This window comes from Capra hircus, chromosome 4 (genome assembly GCF_001704415.2).
Source record: "Capra hircus breed San Clemente chromosome 4, ASM170441v1, whole genome shotgun sequence".
In the NCBI taxonomy this organism is placed as follows: domain Eukaryota; kingdom Metazoa; phylum Chordata; class Mammalia; order Artiodactyla; family Bovidae; genus Capra; species Capra hircus.
Genome location: NC_030811.1, coordinates 82,679,827 through 82,706,433, shown reverse-complemented (window position 1 = coordinate 82,706,433; position 26,607 = coordinate 82,679,827). Strand labels below are relative to the sequence as shown.

The window sequence follows — 26,607 nt, the reverse complement described above, 5'->3', positions numbered from 1 at the left end:
CTTATTGATTAGGTTAGCACTAAAGATCTGTTTTAACTTGATTACCTTGTGTAAATATCTTGTGTCTGAGTGGTTTCACATTCCGAGGTACTAAGGATCAGCACTCCAACAAAGCTTGGTTTTTTTGTTTTGTTTTTTTAACCAGTAAGACACATCGAAGCACTATATTGCCTTTTTTGTTTGTTCATAGGCAAATGTGGACTGTTTTGTGGTGTGTTTGCTTTGGGTCCTCTTTCCATATGCAGTTATTTTTTTCTTAGCAGCTATCTCACAAGCTTATGGGAGAGCTTTCATTATTACAAAATTCTGCTGTATGAATAAAATCTTCTCCTGGAGTTTCCAAACATTTGTCTTAATTCTGAAATTTGGAACATCAGAGATTTAAATTTATTCCTTTCCCACTCTGTAGGAATCCAAACATCTGAGATCCTTTAACTGATAGAGTTTTTCCATCATGGATTTGTAGTTACACTTTTGACACAGAAATTCCAAGCCAGGAGCCTGTATCATCTGGTTAGTGTTTCACTGGCACTTTGAGTTCATGCTTAACCCTAAGATATCTTATACATTTAATTGTTTAAATTGGCAATAATTAACATAAAATCATAAAACAGTACACAGTGGGCCTCACTGGTGCAGGGAGTTATCTGACATCTTTTTATTGAGTTATGTAATATTCCCCTATGTCTGCATGAGGTGAACTGTATCTCTTTTCCAGACTTTGTCATTTTGATATTAAAGTCACAGCCCCCAAGCTAAATTCTATTTTTGGCAACTTTATATAACCAAACACTTTTATCATGTAGTCTTCTTCCTTTTACAAATATAAAATTTTAACTCTGCGTAAAGATGAAAAAAAAATGCCACCTTCTCCTTGAGTTTTTCTGTTCGCTCCCCAGAAAAATTCCCAAAAGATACAACTGAAATATTCAGAAATGTACTCCTTCTCATGGGGTTGAGCTCGCTATTTACATACCACTTGAAAATAATGTATTTTCATTCTGATTTAGAAAAAGGACAAAAAGAAATAAGATTTTTGATGAAAAACAGTACGTACACAAAGTTTTATTTCTGATTTTTATCAGTGGAATTCTTCAATTAAAATGTTTTATGAGAGCCAAATAGTTAAAAAATGAGTGAACACTAGTATAGAGTTATCAGATCATCTGTAATGACTGAAAGTAACACAACCTTCCCATCCCAAGTCTGGCAATTGCAGATATCCAGTAACCTTGATTCCCTTTCCTCACGGAGGTGCATTTGGCGATTTCTCTATTTCCTCAGCAAAAACTTACTATCATTAAAGACTTTTATTTTATGGAATAGTAGAAAAAAATTCTCAAATCTCATAGTAACTGTTTGTCTTTCCTAGTCTATGAAGTATATAATGGTGCTACTCTAGGGATTTTAGCTTCCTGTTTTTTATAACCATTTTAAATTTATTCCTTTTGGGCATTGAGACTATTCTTGACTGACTAGTTGAAAGCTACCTACCTTTCTAACACTCTGATCCTCATGCCCTTTGTGATTTTTCTCCATATCACATATTGTCAAAAGTACAGTGTCTTTTCCTTTATTGTGTCATTTATTGTCTTTGCTTCCCTAACCAGAATTTATGGGTGGGGATTTTTGTTTTACATGATCACATTTTTACATTTATTATGTACCCAGAAAAATGCCTGGCTCACAGTAGGTTGTCTATAACAATAAATTAATATGATGAATTAATGAATGAACAGGCCATTTCTTTCCATCAAACTGCTTTTAATTAAGGTGAATTCACCAATTCCTCACTCCCACTTAACACAACACCAAAAAAAAAAAAAAAAGAAAAAAGAAAGAAACAAAGCAAAACAAATAAATGAGATTTGATTCATCCTTTCACTATACCTTTTGTGGAGTTGAGTTTTTCCTTCTGCTTTCTCCTTCTACGTTTTTCTTCTTTTGATAAAAAGATGACAGTATACTTTCTAAAATATATTTCAATCCAGCATTTGTGTGTGTGTGTAGGGGGGATTATCTCTAGCTTCACATCTATGAACTTTTCATAAACCAGAGCACCAAAATCTGTTCCTCATGCCCTTTTTCTTTCACACAGCTCAGTTCAGTTGCTCAGTTGTGTCTGACATTCTATGACCCCATGGACTGCAGCACACCAGGCTTCCCTGTTCATGGGAACTCCCGAAGCTTGCTCAGACACATATCCTTCGGTGATGCCATCCAACCATCTCATCCTCTGTCAACCCCTTCTCCTCCTGCCTTCAATCTCTCCCAGCATCAGGGTCTTTTCAAATGAGTCAGTTCTTCCCATCAGGTGGTCAAAGTATTGGAGTTTCGGCTTCAGCATCGTTCCTTCCAATGAATATTCAGGACTGATTTCCTTAGGATGGACTGCTTGGATCTTCTTGCTGTCCAAGGGAATCTCAAGAGTCTTTTTCTAACACCACAGTTCAAAAGCATCAATTCTTTGGGGCTCAGCTTTCTTTGTAATCCAACTCTCACATCCATACATGACTATAGCTTTGGCTAGATGGACCTTTGTTGGCAAAGTAATGTCTCTGCTTTTTAATATGCTGTCTAGGTTGGTCATAGCTTTTCCTCCAAAGAGCAAGCATCTTTTAATTTCATGGCTGTAGTCACCATCTGCAGCGATTTTGGAGCCCAAGAAAATAGTCTGTCACTGTTTCCATTGTTTCCATTGTTTCCATTGTTTCCCCATCAATTTGCCATAATGTGATCGGACCGGATGCCATGATCTTAGTTTTCTGAATGTTCAGTTTCAAGCCAGTTTTTCCACTCTCTTTTACTTTCATCAAGTGGCTCTTTAGTTCTTCTTCTGCCATAAGGGTTATTGAAAGGGTTATTTCAACCATCTCATCCTCTGTCATCCCCTTCTCCTCCTGCCTTCAATCTTTCTCAGCATCAGGGTCTTTTCAAATGAGTCGGTTCTTCCCATCAGGTGGTCAAAGTATTGGAGTTTCGGCTTCAGCATCAGTCCTTCCAATGAATATTCAGGCCTGATTTCCTTAGGATGGACTGGGGAATGGACATTAAGAATGAGGTTATTGATTTCTCCCGGCACTCTTGATTCCAGTTTGTGCTTCATCCACCCCAGGATTTTGCATAATGTACTCTGCTTCCCTTGTGGCTCAACTGGTAAGGAATCCGCCTGCAACGCAGGAGACCTGGGTTCAATCCCTGGGTTGGGAAGATTGCCTGGAGAAGAGAAAGGCTACCCACTCCAGTATTCTGGCTTGGAGAATTCCATAGACTGTGTAGTCCATGGGATCACGAAGAATTGGACATAACTGAGCAACTTTCCCTTTCACTTTCAAGCAGGGTGACAGTATACAGCCTTGACTACTGCTTTCCCTATTTGGAACCAGTCTGTTGTTCCTTGTTCAGTTTTAACTGTTGCTTCTTGACCTGCATACACATTTCTCAGGAGGCAGGTAAGATAGTCTGGTATTCCCATCTCTAAGGATTTTCTACAGTTTGTTGTGATCTACACAGTCAATGGTTTTGGCTTAGTTCTTTTATACAGTGAGACTTTTTATATCATGACCCCAAATAGTCAAGAATATCAAAAAAGAAAATGTAGAATGTTCTCTGCAAAATCAGGAGAGAAAGTAACAGCCATTGAAAGAACTAGCAGTGTACACTCAAAGAATTTTTTCAGAGCTAGATATATCCTTTATGATTTATCTGTCTTAAAAAAAGATTTTTCTATCAAAAAAGAAATACATTTCAGAAATAGCACATGTTTTATCAATAGTGATACATGCAACTTTTTGCACTAAAATAAGCTACATTTGAAATGTTTCACCTCTATCGGGTCTTAAAAATACATAAACTGCCAAGTGTTACAGCTGATTTTTCCTACCCTTAGACTTGTTGAACAATTTTGGAACTTTTTTGGTAATAGACAAATTCCTTATTAAAATATTTTTGTTCCAGAGTTTAAGCCAGGATCCTATTGCAAAGCAGATGGTATTCATGAGCTGATTTTTACAAGAATATGTTTTGCTTCACTGATTGCTGTTTTGATAGCTATTTTTAAGATTTTTGGAACCCTTTAATGTCTATTTCAGAGAGTAATTTCCATAACCTAAATTGAGAAATTTTATTTCTGTCAATTTTATTTCTGTCAGAATGTACATATTTAAGAAATAGTGACTGTGATGGCCAAATGTGATTTGAAGAATAATATTTTTTAGGGGTTGTTTTTCATTATTCTCTTTGGAAAGCAATATAAATCAGTCTATTAAAACTGAGTTTGATGAAATAAGCTATTTTATAAAGGTACTATTTACATACATGAGAGAAAAAGTACTCATTTATTAAAGACAGGCTTTCTAAATAGTAGTTCAGTTGAGTTCAGTCACTCAGTTGTGTCTGACTCTTTGTGACCCCATGGACTGCAACACCCAGGCTTCCTTCCAGGTTTCCCTGTCCATCACCAACTCCCAGACAGAGCTTACACAAACTCATGTCCATTGAGTCTGTGATGCCATCCAACCATCTCATCCTCTCTCTTCCCCTTCTCCTCCCACCTGCAATCTTTTCCTGCATTAGGGTATTTTCAAGTGAGTCAGTTCTTCACATCAGGAGGCCAAACTTTGGAGCTTCAGCATCAGTCCTTCCAGTGAATATTCAGGACTGATTTCCTTTAGGATGGACTGGTTGGATTTCCTTGCAGTCCAAGGGACTCTCAAGAGTCTTCTCCCAACACCATAGGTCAAAAGCATCAATTTTTTGATGCTCAGCTTTCTTTATAGTCCAACACTCACATCCATACATGACTACTGGAAAAACCACAGCTTTGACTAGATGGACCTTTGTTGGCAAAGTAGTGTGTCTGCTTTTTAATATACTGTCTAAGTTGGTCATAGCTCTTCTTCCAAGGAGCAAGCGTCTTTTAATTTCATTACTGCAGTCACCATCTGCAGTGATTTTGGAGCCCAAGAAAATAAAATTGGTCACTGTTTCCATTGTTTCCCCATTATTTGCCATGAAGTAATGGGACCATATGCCATGATCTTAGTTTTCTGAATGTTCAGTTTCAAGTCAGCTTTTCCACTCTCCACTTTCACTTTCATCAAGAGGCTCTTTAATTCTTCTTTACTTTCAGCCATAAGGGTAATGTCATCTGCATATCTGAGGTTATTGATATTTCTTCTAGTAATCTTGATTCCAGCTTGTGCTTCATCCAGTCCAGCATTTCTCATGATGTAATCTGCATGTAAATTAAATAAGCAGGGTGACAATATATAACCTTGATGTACTCCGTTTCCTATTTTGAACCAGTCTGTTGTTCCATGTCCAGTTCTAACTGTTGGTTTTTGACCTGCATACAGATTTCTCAGGAGGCAGGTAAGGTGGTCTGGTATTTCCATCTCTCTAAGAGTTTTCCACAGTTTATTGTGATCCACACAGTCAAAGGCTTTGGCATAGTCAATAAAGCAGAAGTAGATGTTTTTCTGGAACTGTCTCACTTTTTCAGTGATCCCACAAATGTTGGCAATTTGATCTCTGGTTCCTCTGCCTTTCTAAAGCCAGCTTGAACATCTGGAAGCTCATGGTTTACGTATCGATGAAGCCTGTCTTGGAGAATTTTGAGCATTACTTTGCCAGCGTGTGAGATGAGTGCAGTGTGTGGTAGTTTGAGCATTCTTTGGCATTGCCTGTCTTTGGGATTGGAATGAACACTGACCTCCAGTCCTGTGGTCACTGCTAAGTTTTCCAAATTTGTTGGCATATTGAGTGCAGCAGTTTCACGGCATCATCTTTTAGGATTTGAACTAGCTCAACTGGAATTCTATCACCTCCACTAGCTTTGTAGTGATGCTTCCTAAGGCTCACTTGACTTCACATTCCAGGATGTCTGGCTCTAGGTGAGTGATGACACCATCGTGATTATATGGGTCATGAAGGTCTTTTTTGTATAGTTTCTCTGTGTATTCTTCCCACCTCTTCCTAATATCTTCTGCTTCTATTAGGACCATACCATTTCTGCCTATCTTTCCATGAAATGTTCCCTTGATATCTGTCTTTTTCTTGAAGAAATTTTTAATCATTCCCATTCTATTGTTTCCCTCTCTTTTTTTACATTAATCACTGAGGAAGGATTGCTTATCTCTCTTTGCTATTCTTTGGAACTCTGCATTCAGATGGGTATTTCTTTCCTTTTCTCCTTTGCCTTTCATTTCTCTTCTTTTCACGGCTATTTGTAAGGCCTCTTCAGACAACCATTTTGCATTGCTTTTTCTTGGGGAAGGTCCTAATCACTGCCTCCTGTCAATGTCATGAACCTCCATCCATAGTTCATCAGGCACTCTGTCTATGAGATCTAGTCCCTTAAATCTATTTCTCACTTCCTCTGTATAATCGTAAGGGATTTGATTTAGGTCATACCTGAATGGTCCAGTGGTTTTCCTTACTTTCTTCAATATAAGTCTAAATTTAGCAATAAGGAGTTCATGATCTGAGCCTCAGTCAGCTCCTGGTCTTGTTTTTGCTGACTGTATAGAGCTTCTCCATCTTTGGCTGCAAAGAATATAATCAATCTGATTTGGGTATTGATCATATGGTGTTTTCCATGTGTAGAGTCTTCTCTTGTGTTGTTAGAAAAGGGTGTTTGCTATGACCAGTGCGTTCTCTTGGCAAAAATGAATAGCCTTTGCCCTGCTTCATTCCGCATTCCAAGGCCAAATTTGCCTGTTATTCCAGGTATTTCTTGACTTCCTACTTTTGCATTCCAGTCCCCTATAATGAAAAGGACATCTTTTTTTGGATGTTAGTTCTAGAAGGTCTTGTAGGTCTTCATAGAACCATTCAACATCAGCTTCTTCAGCATTACTGGTCAGGGCATAGACTTAATTACTGTGATATTGCATGGCTTGCCTTGGAAACAGGCAGAGATCATTTTGTCATTTTTGAGATTGCATCAAAGTACTGCATTTCAGACTCTTTTGTTAACTGTGATGGCTACTGCATTTCTTCTAAGGGATTCTTGCCCACAGAAGTAGATATAATGGTTATCTGAGTTAAATTCTAAATAGTAGAAGCATCATTTTTTCTATAGCTCTTACCGCTTCATTGCTTGTATACTTTTCTTGTCATAGTTCTTCTTTATAATTAAAATCTTGAATTATTATTATATGTTATTATGTTATATTATTATAAGACAGGAAATAATATTAAAGTATTTTTCAAAAAATAACAGTAAGATAATACTTTACAGTAATTAATTATTAGGGTTTGGTAAAAATCAAAATGACTTCATAGATGTAGACAAATATCTGTGAAAAACAGAAATTTTTTAAATTGATCTCATCAATTTGGTGTTTAGTAGTTAACGTTTGCTATTTCACTCTGGTTAGTATATTAGGATTAACTTCAAAACAAATCTTTTCAGACTGAAGGGTGAAAAAATCATATTATTTGTGTTATAGTTTCTTAACATCTACATTTCAAAATATGTGAATAAGCATGATTATAAGATACATATATATGTTCTTAATGTTCAGTAGAAGACCTTGGCTGAAAATTAGCCCTAAATATTAGGATATATTGGTTTAATACAGGGAAGTTCTGAATTAAGAGAGCGTTGATTATTACCGACCCAGTTTAAGAACACAGAGCATCATTTGATTAGCTTCCTAAGTATTTTATCATAATATTCTTGATTCAGTAGACTACTTATTTTGAATAATTGTGCGGTTTATAACTGACTACATAAAGCTACATGCATATTCTCAAAAATATATCTCCTCCCAGTGAATAGGTATGCACTTTTATATATTTGTTTATGTTTTTTAAAATTACTACTTATTTAGGATGCTTTAATCTTCCACATGTGCTGTTACTGAAATAAAAAACAAGCAACTAAAGTGTCATATAAAAATTTGGAAAAGTTTTGAGATATAATGTAATAGTGACATCAAAATGTATTGTAATAGTGACATCAAAATGTATTGTAATAGTGGCTTGACCTTTTCTTAGCATTATATTCAACATAAAATACATGTTCGTAATAGAAATATATGCCTACATACATATACATGTATGCATAAACTAGTTAATACTTTTATACCATTGTATAACTAATAAAATATTTTCACATGCAGTTGGCTGGCACAAATCCAAACCATTTATTTCTTTAGATTTTATGTTTATTTTATTACATATTTTAAAAATGATAAATCTGAAGTTAGGTCAGTATTCTTTGAACCTGCCCATATCCACCCAACATTAATTTTATTTGTAGCAAATGTATTTTCTTCTATTTAACAGGGTTTCTTTTTGATCCTCTATCTTGAATGGTGCATAAGTTTGAATTAATAAAGCACCAGAACAAGCAGAGCGAGGTAAATTGAGACTTAAATGAACTGTTTAGTTAACTGAGGTAGCTTAGTCTAAAGCTATAAACAATAAAAGGAATTTTTATGTATTTTATTCTCTCCTTAAGAACAGTTTGCTGGAGATTCAAATTAAAACAGTCAAGAAAAGTGATACTTGAACACAATGTAAAAAACCCTAGAGCTAACTTATAGAACTGCTGTCTCTATTTTTTTGGTTGAAAAAGTGTTATGAGATGGCAAATAAAAGCTTAACTTCATAAAGAACAGTAAGTAACCCTTGCGAGGGACTAAGCAGTCAGTCCCAGGAGAAGAGTTGAAGCTAAAAGAGATTATACTCATCATTCTCCTCCTCTTCCCTCAAGTGAAAGAAAAATATATAGACTAAGTCACTCTTAATAAGTTGGACTGAATTTTAATTTCTAATCTTGTAAGTGGCGTATTTTGACATGACAGGGACAAGGCAAGTCCCCACTGTTTTTGTTTTTTGTTTTTATAAAACTCAGCGCTAACCACATAGCTCAGTCTCCAGGCACAGAGGCTACTTTTAAATTTGCTAAATCACTTCAGTCGTGTCCGACTCTGTGCGACCTCAGAGACGGCAGCCCACCAGGCTCCCCCGTCCCAGGGATTCTCCAGGCAAGAACACTGGAGTGGGTTGCCATTTCCTTCTCCAGTGCATGAAAGTGAAAGGTGAAAGGGAAGTCGCTCAGTCATTTCCGACTCTTAGCGACCCCATGGACTGCAGCCCACCAGGCTCCTCCGTCCATAGGATTTTCCAGGCAAGAGTACTGGAGTGGGGTGCCATTGCCTTCTCCTTCCTTTTAAACGGTTAGTCATTAATTTACTTTTTAGAAGGTTGAACTAAAATCAAGATTTAAAGTACTTACTAGTACTAATTGTAGAGTTTCATGATAATTCATAAAAGACCCACATCACAACATTAATTTTCCTTTTGACATAAATGTGCATTAATTCATTCAGTGTGAAATGGGAATTAAAATAATAGAAATGTTTGTAATAAAATAATATTGAATTTAGAAAAAGTTTATTTGCTTTCAACCAGTTTTCCCATTTATGGCATGAGCTGATGCCTGTAAATGCTCACTCAAATGCACATCAGTAACCTCAGGTTTTCTTAATAATCCATTTGGAAAATCATCTAATCGCCATCAAAGTGTGCCTCTATTCTCATATAACTTAATTTATCGAATTGAAATGTTAACCTCTTAAAATTATAACATTTAGTAAAAATATTGTATTTATGAAAGTCCATCCATGAGATTTATCATCTTAGATGACTGTATGTTTCTTGACACTTACTTAATTCAATTGCCATCCTTTATCAGTTAGTCCTTAATAGCATTTTCTAAAGAACCAAACACTTCTCCAGTTTGTACAGAAGGACCATGGTCCTACTTTCCAAAGAAATTTTGTTAATTTAATTTAATTTGAAGGAAGCTATTTATGTGACACAACTTTATGAAGAAGATCTGTTTTTATTTACTGCGAGTATGTTTAGATAAAAGCAACTCTGAACTGTTATAATATCATGTTCCAAGGTTTTCTAGGCCAATCAATGGCAGAGGAATAAAAAACAATAATAGTGATTTCTGTGATTCTGTGGTTAGGTATTTCAAGAGTCTAAACATAAAATATCTTTATTATCTCAATATAATTTAGTAAAGACTGTGCCACTATTAAAAGGATCATTATATTCCTCATGGCTTTAGATAAGTAGTTATTGAATCATTCCTCAAATTGCTAGTGATCTGAAGCTCTGAAGAACATATAATAGTAATCAATCTTCATTTTAATACTCCATGTACAGAATGTTGTATAATTAGAAATTTACATTTTAAAGCATTTGAAATACAGTTAATTTTGTTATGATGAGAGGTTGCCAATGAGATATTCAAATGAGGAGGTATTTTATAGAAGTGTTGGAATCACTCCAGTCCCTCTTTGTGGATCAGCAATTTGTTCTCAAAATGAAATAAATCTTGGGCAGACAATATTATAATATTTAGCATGCAGAATGAAGGGAGGAAGAGATGTGTCTTACTTTTTAATATATATTAATATGTTTTAGGATACGTTTCCATGTTAATTCTTGGAAATTTGTATTAACTTGATTATTCTACTTCAGAGTGCTCGCATAAACTATTAACACATTTTCTGGTAAAGGGATGTAGTCATTATCTCTTGATAGCATATTAGAACTGTAAATGATTTTGCCCTTGAAGAAGGAATCAATGTTAGATAGTTTTTCTTAGCATTCCATATCCTAGTCCAGCAGCACATTCAGAAGTTAAATCGTATAGAAATGAGAAAATAGGAGGTATCTGTGTTTATTTTCCAGTGATTTGATCAGATTTTAATTCTTACGCTATCATATTTTCATAACCTTTAGGTTAAGCAAGTACTGTTAAATTACTTCTTTGTTTCTCTTTATGCTCACTGGTTACCACACCTTCTTTCTGCTTAGCTAAGAACATATAGGCAAAATATGTTTTGCTGCCCTAATAAATTTTTGAAGTAGTACCTACAAGAAGAGAGATTTTTAAGCCTAGTAATGACTGGATGTTGAGAGATTAAAAGGAAAGAAAAAAAGGAGGTCATTAGTATCTTTAAGCATTTTCTTTTCTCCTAGGAAAGTGATCAAGAAAATACAATTTTGAATGAAGCAAAAAACTAGCTTAGAAATATATCTGTAGCACACAGCAGTGTGTTTTTCCAATGAAAATGTAAAATTTAGAAATGACAAAGATAGATAATTGGGAGGGATAGAGGGTAGAAGTGGGGAGGGAAAAAAACTTGCACATTCATATGTCTAAAAACTGATCACCTTAAAAACTGCTAAGAGGGCTTTCTAGAATACCTTATATAGATTTTAGGAGAAAAGAAATTTATCTGTTTGGGACATTCCAGAAAATAGAAACAATACGTGTTGCCCAGACTGACATCTCTAATGCTTCTGTCCAGTGAGGTAGAAACTAGTTTTCTGCTTGGCTGCCCAGCCCAAGAGCAATGACTTTCAGCAAGAAGACAAGTCAAACTGGGACAAGAGGGGCATTAAGGCAAAGCAGAAGATGTCTCATGATATACTGAGTGCCACTTTCACAGTATTAATTGGAGAACATTTTTGTCTCTACTACTAGACTTTAAGAAATAACTTGTGTGTGACTTTTAAATATATTCATTTACTTTGTTTTTATTTCCTGACTGTTAAGTTCTTGTGATTTAGTTTCTTGCTTTTTTGATGCTACTAGAATATTACAACAATTAAGGAAGAAGTACTTTTAAAAAACAATTTCAAGTATATTTGCAAATGGTGAATTCTTTCCCATGACCATAGAGAGTCAAGACCGTTGTTAAAAGTGTCTATATTTTTTTCAATCATTCAGTGATATTTTCATAGCAATGATGATACTGCTTATTTAGCGTTTGATTCATAGAAATAGTAAACTGTTCCACACTACTTTGGTTGAAGAAATTTGATGGCTTTGTTTGTATATGCCAGGCATTGTGCCATATTGCAATGACTAGTGGATTTTAGATGTTTTATCAGTGTTTAAAGTATTTTTCCAGAATGGTATCATTTAGAATTTAATTTTCACAGGTCATTCCATGTTATTTTTAATTTTTCTTGTATATCTTAAAGCAGTAGAAATAACTGAGCCCTTGCACTCAACATTTAGAATCTATTTTAGCTCTATGTAGGGGTGTGGAGAAGGCAATGGCACCCCACTCCAGTACTCTTGCCTGGAAAATCTTATGGATGGAGGAGCCTGGTGGGCTGCAGTCCATGGGGTCGCTAAGATTCCAACACGACTGAGTGACTTCACTTTCACTTTTCACTTTCATGCATTGGAGAAGGAAATGGCAACCCACTCCAGTGTTCTTGCCTGAAGAATCCCAGGGACGGGGAAGCCTGGTGGGCTGCCGTCTCTGGGGTCGCACAGAGTCGGACACGACTGAAGTGACTTAGCAGCAGAAGCAGCAGCAGCAGCAGTAGGGGTGGGGGTGGAATGTTAAAAATGACTCTATTTGGGGAATACATTATTAATGATGCAATGCATGGGATAGAATGCTGAATATTTTATATTCAGCTGCTATTTTGTCTCCAAACTGGAAACTATAGATAGTGGGGTAGAGAGACCCCTTAACGGTGAGTTAATGCTCTCGTTGACATTTCAGAGAGTGAAACTCTCCTTATAAGAGCTATCTTGTTTGAAGGGACAAATATCCTAGATATTACATCTACCTTCCTAATACTTAAAAAGCATAGACATTTATAGAAAGATATTTATACACTAATGAGAAGGAATGACCAGGTACAGAGCAGAAGTAAAAATATCAGAGAACTTATAATATGTATAAGTAGTATTCTTCTTCCAAAGACAAAGACTTCTCTCGTAATCAAGTAAATACAGGCCCTGAGTGAGAATTCCAGTAAGGCAAGACAAATGCCTCTGAGAGCAATTTCTCTCAGTTTCTGTGAATTTCTCTCAAATTTCTGTGCAGTATGTTATACTGCACAGTTGAAGGAAAGTCTTACTCATAATCTTAGTCAGTACAGTAAACAATAAACATGCACTTAGTTTTTTGCACTCAGCTATCAGATATGCATTTCTGGTTTTTGTTGTTACTGTTTTGATTCTTGTTTTCTTAAATTATTTTCAAGATAGAAAGGATCTCTCAATTTTAAAGTTAAGGTTAGTTATCCAGTTGATTTCCCTTAGTGATTCAGGTAACTAATTTCTCAAACTAGATAACTGTTGTTTCCTCTAAAGTTTGTAATCTTTTTTTAATTACACTATTGATCTCTTGAACTCAGAATAGCAAGCAACTTTTAAGAAAGATCTAGCATTTACATAATTTTTCATTTAGACTAGGAATTCTGTGTCCTCTGATTTTTCCTTAGTTATCACACCTGTGGAAAATTTCCCAAGATTTTTATGGGGTTAAGCTAAAAAAATTAATCTTCTGCACTGAAAGAGATATTCTCATTAATAGTTGTAAGCATCTATTTTTTTCTCCATGTTCTCTAATAAAACTGTATTTTTTAAATCTTGGTTGAATATCTTCTGAGTATTTATTCATGTTAATCCAAAAGGTGCGAATCATCCTATCTGATAAAGGGATTGATTTTTGGATCATAATTGATAACAAGGCAAAATCTAATATGTTCCTCTCCTTATTAATTTCCTTAGATTGTTATCATAGCCTAGAATATCTCTTTTTCTTTAACCCTTTATCCAAGGAACACTCTTTTTCAGTTGTCATCCAAGTTTCTCCTTTTTCCATTCAGACAAAGACACTAAAACGTACAAATACCAGCATTCTCTATAAGCTAAATAACCATAGATTAGGGATCTCTTTCTGAAGATACCATCTTGTATGTCCTGTGACATCTATGATTTTTCAACCAGTGACTGTTTTGCCTCTGTCTTCCCCTAGAGATATTTGACATTGTATAGTGGCATTTTTGATTGACAGGATTGGAATAGGATGTGCTGAGTGGGTAGAGGCCAGAACAGTTCACAAAACAGTCCTCCCACTCCCAACACAGAATCATCTGGAAAGAAATGCCAGTAGTGCCAAGGTTAAGAAAGATTAATTACTTACATTGATGCTGGACCATGAGCAGTCATAATCTGCATGCAGATCCCTAACAAATTGCATGACCATTTTTATTGTTACATCCAAAAGTTGGCACCTATGTCAAAGGATAATGTAAAATGCTTTGCTGAAGTCCTGTGAGATTGTATCTCCTGTTTCTATGTTGTCTATGTGGACTGCCACATTATGATTGGGCTGTTATAATTTTCTCTTTAGCAGAGCTATGATGCTTGCCACCCAGGACACTGCATTGCAGGTCATCAACAGTGATTGCACATTTAGAGTTTGATGGTTTGTCCTGGTAGTTAACATATTAGAGTTAATTTGAACAGTATGTAATAACTAGGGTTGCCTTTTCCACCTGTAAGAAAAAAGGAAATGGATGAGTGGAGACTTTAATATAGATAAATTTTTAAGGGTTTTATATATTTTATATACATACACACATATAAAATACGTATTATATATAGCATTTATATTATATATTACCTATGAATTATATTCTCTCTATATATATATATGTATACACACTGGTGTGTGGGCTTCCCTGGTGGTTCAGATGGTAAAGAATTTGCCTGCAATGCAGAAGACATGGGATTGATCCCTGGGTTGGGAAGATCCCCAGGAGAAGGGAATGGCTACATTCCAGTATTCTTGCCTGGGGAATTCCACGGACAGTAGAGCCTGGCAGGCTACAGTCCATGGGGTCATAAAGAGTCAGACACAGCTGAGTGACTTTCAATTTAAATTTATGTGTATATATAAATATATATATATTTGTTTTTTGCTTTTGCATTTTTTCTCCTGTTTGCATTCAACCACTCTCTGTATATATTTCCATCTCACAGAAACTAATGCATCACCAGGCTGAAGTGCATTTCATCTATCATATAAGGTGCATGGTATCAATGGGCTCCTCCAAGAAGTGTTGTTTAAAATATCTTCAGACAGCAAAACTTATGCTGGAGTTTTCTTGCTTCCTATCACTATTGCAATTGAAATTAACTTTTCTTCAAGTCTTTTTCAACATCCATTCTATTCTTAGGACTTCCTTTCCTTTCCCTTGGTCTATTATTTGTGCAAGCATTTTTAAATATCTGTTTTTAGTACAATTATTTTTCAGATTAAGGGCACCAGATCTGTTTGAAAACTTTGACCAGGCTAGTCATCAAGGAAAGAAAATCTTATTAAACAACAAGATTTTTCTATATTGTTATTGTTTTCTCTAATCATGACCTCCAACTGCGTCATCATTAATCATGATAAGCTTCCTTTGATACATCTCTCTATCTTTTCTAAGCAATACATTGTTTCATTTCTCTACTTTAGAGTTCTCTACTCTTATTGGGGCTTCCCTAGTGGCCCTAAGTGGTAAAGAATCCCCCTGCCAGTGCAGGAGAAGCAAGAGACATAGGTTTGATCCCTGGGTTAGGAAGATCCTCTAGAATAGGAAATGGCAACCTGCTCCCGTATTCCTGCCTGAAAAATTCCATGAACAGAGAAGGATGGCAGGCTATAGTCCATGGGGTCACAAAGAGTTGGACACACTGAGCATGCACTTTTATTTTTCATTATATTGATTAGAATTTGTCATTTTAGAAGTTATTATCTAGAAAGGCTGTTCTTTTTTAAATTATAAGTTGGTACATCACTTTAAATTCTCTATTTTCTGAAATAATAACTAATTTAGGCTCTTTACTTGTTTTACGTGATTTAGTGAAAGTCACTCTGTCATGTCCGACTCTTTGTGACCCCACGAGCTGTAGCCTGCCAGGCTCCTCTGTCCACGGAATTCTCCAAGCCAGAATACTGGAGTGGGTAGCTGTTCTCTTCTCCTGAGGATCTTCCCAACCCAGGGATCAAACCCTGGTCTCCCACATTGCAGATGGATTCTTAACCATCTGAGCTACCAGGGAAGCCCAATTTACTCCTTAGACAAACTGATAATGTATCAGTTATCTGTGTATTATTATCTGAACAATAATTCTCTCAACATATAGGAAAACTGAGTCCCAGGGAGTTTAAGCAACTTGATAAAGTTCTCACAGCTGGTAACACCAGGGCCAGGATTGAAACAGTCTAGCCTGAGAGACTAAGCTTACAATCACATTATATTTCCTGTCATTTGAGAGGAATATAGCTAAAATCTTGACATGTCTCCAACTTTGTTATCAGGTAGTAGAGAACGACAAAGTTACTTTGTCTTGCGGGGACTGAGTGCTTAGCTGAGCTAGCTCATTAGGTATTGGATTGGCCAAAAAGCTTGTTTGGGTTTTTCCATAAGATGGTGTGAAAAATTCAAACGAACTTTTTGGCCAACCCAATGTCTAGCTACTACCAACCAACTTTGTCACTTGTTTCTAAGACTAATATCCCTAGGCCACAAAATATTGATAAACAGAAGTCATGTATCATTAAATATTTGCAACTCTGAAGGAAAATTAGAAATCCCTGACACCTAGAATGTTTCTTTAACCTTGGATTTTATTTTGAAAATAACCAAAGACAGCTTGACTAAGCTCACTCTGTCAAGTGAGAACTATAAACTGTTAAACATAAATTAAGATAAATTATATACATATATGAGCAATCAACATTAAGAACTAATATCAGTTTCTAGGTTAGTTCATTATAACTGTTACTCTTAACGTAGTTGTCTTTTTTTCAGTTCCTCATACTTTTATCTTTCTGGTAATTTCATGTATACTCTTATCCCACATAGTGAATTCTGGGAAATTCATTTCTTGATTCAGAGTTTTAAAAGTAATTGAACAGGTTCTTGTTTTATCTTTTCATTTATTTATTCTTTCATTTAATGTTTGTGTGTGTATATATATATATGTGCCCATTTAATGGGTGCCTTCAGTATTTTTAAAAATTAATTTTCAAAGTGTGTGTCTTCACCTCAGAAATTTCTTTCATTCTCTCTGTTTGTTCCATTGCATTGTTACCTTCTCTGTTCTGTGTGCTTTCTCTCTGCCAGGATCCGTTTTTGTGTTACATTAGTTAGTGGCTGAACTGAACTTGGTGGGAAATCCTTGCTTTGAAATGTCTTCATCTTTGCTATGCTATTACAGTTTCAGAGTAACACAGTGAAACTTTCTTTTTCAAACCATTTCACAACCGCAGTCATGTAGTACAGATGAACATTTTAAACTTGAAAATTCTTATTGAGATACCAAATCTACTAAATGCAACTCAAGGAAAAGAAATGGTCATTAATTTCAGTCTCCTATTGAACTCCATGATATTCAAAGAACCAGAAAGGTTATTGTGGAAAAACTTTTTTTAAAAATAGAAAACATATATATGTTAGTATTGGGGGAAATTATTAAATAATTATTCTTTATTTACTATTATGCTCAGCACACTCATTTTTTTGCAAAGAAACAGTTTTTTAATATTTAGAATGTGAATTTATCAAACATCCATAGTTTTCTGTGGAAATGAGGGGATTTTGCAAGGAAATGATGTGTAATGGATGCTACAGTATGTCCAGAATTGCACATGCCTCAGTGGTAAGGAATCTGCCTGCCAATGCACTCGATCTCTAGGTCGGGATGATCCCCTGGAGAAGGACATGGCAATCCACTCCAGTTTTTTTGCAGAAAGAAATCCATGGACAGGGGATCCTGGTGGGCTATAGTCCATGGGGGTCGCAAAAGAGTTGGCCATGACTTAGCAACTAAAGAACAACTACCATATGTACCAAGCATCTTGCACAGAGGTCTCATTTCCTGTTCATTTCAGCTCTATGACTTGATTATAGTAAGTAAAATTAAAAGAAATAAGGATGAGAGAGAATAAATAACATACCGAACAGCTGCTTTGGAGGTTCCATTGCCCCATATTCCTCAAGATCACTGTGAGAAATAAGCTACAGTTTCAAAAACCATACTTGAAAGACTTATGATTTTAGTAATTGTGAATTTCATTCAAATATTTTAAATTTCAGAAATACATTTAAACCTTAATTGACCTTTATGATATTGCTTCTGAATATTACTTCTGTTAAACAATGAGGGTAGATAAGTGGAGAAGAAAAAAAAATGACAACAGAGAACAGATTTTAAAACACTTAAGGAAATAAATTTGGAAATAGTAAAAAGACAGTGGAAGTATAGGTCTTGAATGAATATATATGTTTTTTGGTTTATAATACTTGGTGATTGGATGAAAGGGAAGAATTAAGGTGTTTGGCTTATTAGTACAAAAAAGGGAAAAAAGAAGAATTTTGTAAAGGATATGCAACTAGAAGGCAGAAAACCTGAGATCTAGTTGGGGGAATATGCTACTAAATGCTTGGGTAGCTTTGAGTGTATCAGTTTATTTTAATTATACTCAAAATGATCTCATGTCTTCTGATATTCTGAAATTAAATGATTCTCAAGACCACAGTGATTCTTAGTATGCAAGTTATGACAGATTAACCAAATAAAATGGAAAATATCTGACAGTTTACCTATATGCTTTCTCTGATAGTTTTTAAAGATTTCAGCGTGTTTTTTTTAAATAATTTTGTTTATTTATTTATTGGCTATGCTGGATCTCTTTGCTGCTCAGGCTTTTCTCTGGTTGTGGTGTGCACTCTCCTCATGCAGGCAGTTTCTCTTATTGTAGAGCACGGGCTCTAGGGCACAGGCGCTCAGTAGTTGAGGTCCTGGGTTCAGAACACAGGCTCAGTAGTTGTAGTGCATGGCTTAGCTGCTCTTCCCAGACCAGGGATTGAACCCGTGTCTCCTTCATTGGCAGGCACATTCTTTACCATTGAGCCTCCCAGAAAACCCTCAATGAATTTTTGTACTGTTTGTGGTCATTTCCTTTTGCTTCATGTGATATTTACTAAAGCATATTGATAAGAAGCTAAAATCACCAAAGAATAGCAACATTGGAAAAAAATAGATGCACATTGTTACAAAAATGTTGAAAGAGTAAATAGGAAATTATTCAGGTAACTCTTTTGGGGGGCGGGGGAGATAGTAGAGAATGAGAGGATTTCATTTCAAAACATTTCATGATTGGTTTAGGACTGACAGACACTTCAGGGGATGAAAGAGGAATGGTGAGACGGAAGCAAACAATTCTCTTGACAATGAGTATCTTCAACTAATCTAACTGAAATTTTAGATAGTTAACACAAATACTCTGGGCATACCTTCAGTAAGTAATAATGTGTATATTAAATATGATGAAAAATTAGTTTTTAGAGTTCTTCCAAAAGTCTAACTAAAATATAAGCCTGCCTAGCAATGCACTTTGTGCCTGATTTCAAAAATCATTTCTAATGTTATGTAAGTTGTAATAATATGTAACAGTTTACTAAGGGGAAAATTATTTCTCAGTTAACTGTTTGTGACTGATACTTGAAATTATAGGTACAATTTTATTATGTGCTCAAAGCTAAACCATATATGAAATCATCTTTATTTAAATGTAAATTATGGGTTTTTTGACCTTTAACTTTTTCCTTGATAGTAAAGTATTGTATTTTATTTACTTAATTTTAGGCCAAAGGTTCTCAAACCACAGCAACCTCTGGCACTCAGAAAAAAGTGAAGAGAACTTTGCCAAACCCACCACCTGAAGAGACCTCCACAGGAACTCAGTCAGCCTTTAGCGCAATGGGCACAGTCTCCAGGAGAAGGATCTGCCGAACCAATACGATGGCCCGAGCCAAGATTCTCCAGGATATAGACAGAGAGCTTGATCTTGTGGAGAGGGAATCTGCCAAGCTTAGGAAGAAACAAGCAGAACTTGATGAGGAAGAAAAGGAGATTGATGCTAAGTTACGGTACCTAGAAATGGGGATTAACAGGAGGAAAGAGGCCTTATTAAAGGAGAGAGAAAAGAGAGAGAGAGCCTATCTCCAGGGAGTAGCTGAGGATCGTGATTACATGTCCGACAGTGAGGTCAGCAGCACCAGACCAACCCGAATTGAAAGTCAGCATGGCATCGAGCGACCAAGAACTGCTCCCCAAACTGAATTCAACCAGTTTATTCCACCACAAACCCAAACAGAATCTCAGCTAGTCCCTCCTACGAGTCCTTATACCCAGTACCAATACTCTTCTCCTGCTCTTCCTACTCAAGCACCCACCCCGTACACCCAGCAATCCCACTTTCAGCAACAGACTCTGTACCATCAGGAAGTTTCACCTTATCAGACTCAGCCAACCTTCCAAGCTGTGGCAACAATGTCTTTCACTCCTCAAGCTCAACCTACACCAACCCCACAACCTTCTTATCAGTTACCATCACAGATGATGGTGATACAACAAAAGCCACGGCAAACTGCATTATATTTGGAGCCCAAGATAACTTCAAACTATGAGGTGATTCGCAACCAACCCCTGATGATAGCACCTGTTTCCACTGATAATACATATGCTGTTTCCCATCTCGGTAGTAAGTACAACAGCTTAGATTTGAGAATAGGATTGGAGGAAAGAAGTAGCATGGCAAGCAGTCCAATATCAAGCATATCTGCAGATTCTTTCTATGCAGATATTGACCATCATACTTCACGAAATTATGTCTTAATTGATGACATTGGTGAGATTACCAAAGGAACAGCGGCTCTAAGCACTGCATTTAGCCTTCATGAAAAAGATCTGTCAAAAACAGACCGTCTTCTCCGAACCACTGAGACACGTAGGTCTCAAGAAGTGACAGATTTCCTAGCACCTCTGCAGACTTCGTCCAGATTGCATAGTTACGTGAAAGCAGAGGAGGACCCAATGGAGGATCCTTATGAGTTAAAGCTTCTGAAACAACAGATTAAACAAGAATTCCGTAGAGGAGCCGAGAGCTTAGATCACCTTGCTGGTCTTTCCCATTATTACCATGCCGATACTAGTTACAGACATTTTCCAAAATCTGAGAAGTACAGCATTAGTAGACTCACACTTGAAAAACAAGCAGCAAAACAACTACCAGCTGCTATACTTTATCAAAAGCAGTCAAAGCACAAGAAATCACTAATTGACCCTAAAATGTCAAAATTCTCACCTATTCAAGAAAGTAGAGACCTTGAACCTGATTATTCGAGCTATATGACTTCAAGCACTTCATCTATTGGTGGCATTTCTTCCAGGGCAAGGCTTCTTCAAGATGATATTACTTTTGGCCTCAGAAAAAATATTACGGACCAACAAAAATTTATGGGATCATCTCTGGGCACCTTAGGAAACACCATACGATCAGCGCTGCAGGATGAAGCAGATAAGCCATACGGCAGTGGCAGCAGGTCCAGACCTTCTTCCCGGCCTTCCTCTGTCTACGGGCTAGATTTATCAATTAAAAGAGATTCTTCCAGCTCTTCTCTAAGACTGAAAGCTCAAGAGGCTGAAGCTCTAGATGTTTCCTTTGGTCATGCATCACCTTCTGGGAGAACTAAGCCTACTAGTTTGCCTATTAGCCAAAGTAGAGGAAGAATACCAATTGTGGCCCAGAATTCTGAAGAGGAAAGTCCACTCAGTCCTGTTGGACAGCCAATGGGAATGGCCAGGGCTGCTGCTGGACCCCTGCCACCGATATCTGCAGACACCAGGGACCAGTTTGGATCGAGTCACTCTTTGCCTGAAGTTCAGCAACACATGAGAGAAGAATCACGGACTCGAGGCTACGACCGTGACATAGCATTCATCATGGATGACTTCCAGCATGCCATGTCAGACAGTGAAGGTAAATTGGGCCTCACACTACCTTGCTACTCTCAAAACTCAAACTCTTATTTTTCTGCATGTTTAATTTTCCTTCTCCAAGAATGTATTCTGTTTTTCTTGGTGTGTCTTTTGCATGTTAGCTTCAGTTTTATTTCTTGTAAATGGAAATTCTATCTTGTGTATAGATTTCATAGCATGCTCTTTATTTCTTTTTAGTTTATCCTTTTATCGTTGTTTCTTGATTGTTTGATTTGTGTGGTGTCTACTTTTCCAAAACCATTATCAAATAATTGTGTCAATAAAATATGGTCATCCTTTAAATCTATAGTTGCAAAGTTTTTTGTTGTATGTTTCTTTTGTTTTCAAAAGTTATTTTTAAAGTGCTTAGTTTCTTTCAGTTTGTGCAATGATTAAGGTTTTGAGCCATTGACTATTCCACTAGACTTTGTAGTAGAAAATTATTTATCATTTGTGAGATCAGTGTTTGTTAATTCAGAGAATGTTCTCTTCTTGAGAACGTTCAGGTGAGTCCCTAATGTTAGCATAATGTACAGTTTTATAATCTGCTTAAATAAAAGGCTTGTATTTTAATTTCTCTTTCATTGTGAATGCCATAGTTGACAAGCATTGTACATTGTACATTTTGTATTACATACTAAAACCTTAGTACCTAATATGATATTGACAGTAAACAACAGTATTATCCATATGCTGGTCAATATGTATGAAGCACTGTTTAGATCTTAAAACTTGAGCTTTGTACACTGCTTTTATGAATTTAGGTATCTGAGCTGAAGCTTTCCTTGTGTGTTCAGTTAGCCTTTTCCATGGGTTTCTTTTTTGCATTATTTCTTTTTTTTTTTATTTGCACTAAATAGTTTTACTAGTTTTTCATATAGAACAAGTGATATATCGCAAGTACATACTTAACTAAAAACTTTATGGTGATTTTTATTAAATCATATAGAACCAAAAGGATTTTAGAAAATGACCTGGCCAAGTCTAAATTAGAGGCCAAGACTGAAGAAATACAGAAATGTGGCATTTTTCCCATGCCAAGAGGACTTATTACTCTTGGTTCTTTTTTTTTTTTCCTTCTCCATCCATGGTTTACATTTGAATATGTGTGGCTTGACTCCTAAAAATAAAATATTTCTCATCCAATAAAAATGTATTACTTCATGAATTTGAAGATGGAAAAGCTCTAAGCTAACATCTCTTCTTTTAAATCTAACGTTTTCTCTGGGGGCTTGCAGGAAAATATATTTTCACAAAAAGGATTTTCTTTCTTCTGTATCTCGACATCAAGATGATATTAGAAGTTTAAATGTAGGTTAGATCAGGACAAAAGTAATCACTGGATCTGAAGGAGAAGAGACTGCTTTTCCTAGTGAAATTCCCAGAGACCAGTTACTTTATTTGTTTTATTCTCTATGAGCTGTTGGATTGACCATTTTTTATTGATAATTAGCCAATTAAATAAAACACTATTTTCTTTTACTTTAGCCAGTTGTTTGAATCAACCATCATAGTTAAGTAAGAGTTATATGGAAACTCTTCTTTTTTTCACAGTCCACATTTAACACACGTTATATATGTATATAAATATATAGATATATAATGACTTCTACAGAAGAATAGAAAGGCTCATCAATAATACTATCTGTAAAATAGCAAAATAAAAATTAATAGGTCAATCATATAACTAAACACCAAAGGCTTTGTGTGTATAATGTACATTTATCTGGAGAGAATTTGACAAATTCATTTATTCATCATAGATTTTGCCACCATGGTGCCAGACATTCAGATGTTTCTAGATATTCTGAAATATGAGAATTATTTACATACAACCATGTAAAAATAACCAAATTTTTCTCATTTATATATTTGGATGATATGTACTCATAGTTATCAAAGACTATGAGAAAATTGTTTTGATAAAATATCAAAACACATCAAAAAATACTTATCAAAAACATTTGTTAAGTATTGGAAAGATCAGATTTAAAAACAGCATGCTAATCTCCAGCAAATTATTTAAACTAATTTGGATGAGACATCATGCAGCACCCAAAATTAAGAAATGTGTAAAGATAACACCAGAGAAGGAAACAAAATGAAACTTACATGAAGTTAAATTGAGTTAAAGTGTTATTTTTAAATTAAGCAGATAAGAAATGTAAATCATGTTGGTACATAATTATACAAAGAAAACTATAACAAATTGAATTTTATATGTAATATTATCTGTGTGAATTGTAGTGATGTGTTTTCAAATGTTCTGTATTTTCTTTGTGTTTGTATCTCATAAACGTATTACTTTTTCTTCTGGTGAACAGTGCTCTGTTTTTGTTTTTTTTTTTTAATCTTGGGATCCATGAGTAATTAAGAAAAAGAGTATAAAATATTTTCCCGATCACATAACTTATGACAGTATAAACTCATGAAGTATTAGAGATTTTTAAAATAAATTTTGCCACATATGTACTATATCTATGTTTGAGTGATACTAAAACAACCTTGAAATATATAACATTCCAACGGGCTACTTAGTATCATGTAAACAAAGCAAATTTAACTGATTTCAGATTTATTCAGATTTATTGTGTGCTTTCTCTGAATTCAGTTAAACTCTTGGTTATAGACAACAATATATATTTCAGATGTATTCTATATGACTCCAGGTAATTTTGAAATACCTCATTTGAGGTAAAAATCTAGGTAGATATATTTTTTTTTCTTTTTAATTCATCTGTATTTGTTACAGCTTTTAAAGCAGAATGTGACTTGAGGTAGACACAATTTATGTTGCTTAATAGTTATGACCATCAGCCTAAACTCTACAACTTAATATTCATTCCTGGTTAAGACTAGAGTAGATTGGAGAAAAACTAAACTAGAAACAATTGTTATATTTCTGCAACCACAATCATTGAAAATATTCTTTTAAAATATACTCATGTTTAAAAAAAAATGCATCAGTACATACAGTCTTAAAAAAAATTCCAAGGAATATTTTGTACAGAATAGAATTGGACCCCAAAACAGCTTACTTGCATTTTATATTTAAGAGAAGAAAATATCAGTAGCCTAAAACAAGGGGATGCTAATCTTCAATGAATTACTTAATTTGGAAAATGTTGTTATTATTGTAAAATATAGTTTTTAAAGTTTGGATCTACCATGGCAGATCAGACAATTGTAATTATAAACTTTTATGTCCAACTTGCTATTGGGCTTCCCAGGTGACCCTAGTGGTTAAGAACTCATCTGTCAATTCAGGAGATGGAAGAGACTTGTGTTCAATCCCTGGAATGGGAAAATCCCCTGGAGAGGGGCATGGAACCCCATTCGGGTATTCTTGCCTGGAGAATCCCATGGACAGAGTAGCCTGGCAGGCTACAATCCATAGGGTTGCAAAGATTCAGACACGACTGAAGCAACCTAGTACACACCAACCTGCTATAAACGGTGAATATAGAATTCGATTTAAGAGAAGACTTACTTAATCTAGTTTCTCTTGATTGATAAATTCCTATGCAAAGCATGGTAGCTATCCTAACTTAGTTACATAAAGAGTTATAAACATAACAGACAAAGTATGTCATCAGTATTGGAAATAAATTGACAAAATGTATATCAAGTTGAAATTCTGCCTTATTTGTATAGACACAGCCAAGGAAACATTTTAGAAGATTCATATTTTAAGTGCAATTAGCAAAGTATATATTCAAGTGATATCAGGTACAGTATCCAAGGTAGTCATTTATTAAAATCAGTATAGACTATTTTTATGAGAAATGTTGTTAAAATATATAAAAATAAAATATTAGTATGTTTTGTGATCTTCTAATAAGTTTTAGAGACTAATGATTAAATAATGGATTTGTTTTGTTTACTTATCGAAATTATATTGAATAATTCTTTCATAAATGTAATCACTTGGTGTCGAGGGAGAACTATGAAAAACCATAGTTAATACTGAATAGATTGTGAGAAAAGAATGTGTAACTGTTAATGAGGTTCATTTGACATTTATTTTAAAATGTGCTTATCATAATTAGGATATTCAACTTTCTTTAGTTGATGACTAATTTTCCTATATATCATTCATTTCCCAAATACTTTATGAATATTGTGGCATTTACAAGGCAATGTTTTTAGTATTGAGGGAGAACAAAAAAACAGAAGACATGAGGCTTATCTTCAAGCAGCTTAGAGTCTTAATAGGGGAGATCAGACAAGTACATATACAACCAGAAACCAGGTATGTACCATTGTATTGCCTCAAATCTAAGACACATTGTCTATCATTCTGTGTTTATTGAGAGAAAGTTCTGTGGTTAATCAGAGGCATTGACCAAGATCACGGGAGGTGTAGAGGTGAGTAATGCTGTATATGCTGTGGTTTTGCCAGCCCTGCCAATAAAGAACTAATGGAAATTGCTTGGGAAAAAGTCTTCAGAGAAAGTAGTGGAAGAGAAGTCAGTGATGCAGGCAGAAAGAGAACTGTAATGAGATAGAGAGGAATACTCAATAGTATGGCATTATCGAAACCAGAGTTTCAAGATGTAGATTGATAGCATCATCAACAGATCTTTCAGGATAATACTTGAGAAGAGGTGCTCCATCTGCCATTTAGGAAGTAACAATGTACTTCCAGAGACTATTAATTAGGGATCCTTTTACAATGCATAAAACTTACTATAAAGTCAAATTCTATATAATAGGTAAATAATGATTTGGGATCACTAGATAAGAACTTTAAAATGTCTTTGAAAGTATTAAGAATTTAATAAGATAAAAAATTTTAAATAGTAGTTATATCCTCAAATATAGTTGTATTTTCAAAAAAGTATTTTAAGGTGTTAAGCTTTGTCACATTGTAAGTACAGAAAGCAGCCTACCAACTCTTTAATTCCTAGATCTATGATCCCACTGAAAATAATTGTTTA

At 35.2% G+C, this 26,607-nt stretch overlaps 1 protein-coding gene across 1 annotated transcript in view; it reads left to right on the top strand.

Annotated features, from left to right (window-relative positions):
- Window positions 1–26,607, top strand: part of PCLO (piccolo presynaptic cytomatrix protein) — a 378,440-nt gene that overhangs the window by 207,682 nt on the left and 144,151 nt on the right. Inside the window, exon 7 of the mRNA XM_018047285.1 lies at window positions 19,493–21,668. Coding sequence (XP_017902774.1) covers window positions 19,493–21,668 — 2,176 coding nt within the window. The remainder of the gene's footprint in view (window positions 1–19,492; window positions 21,669–26,607) is intronic.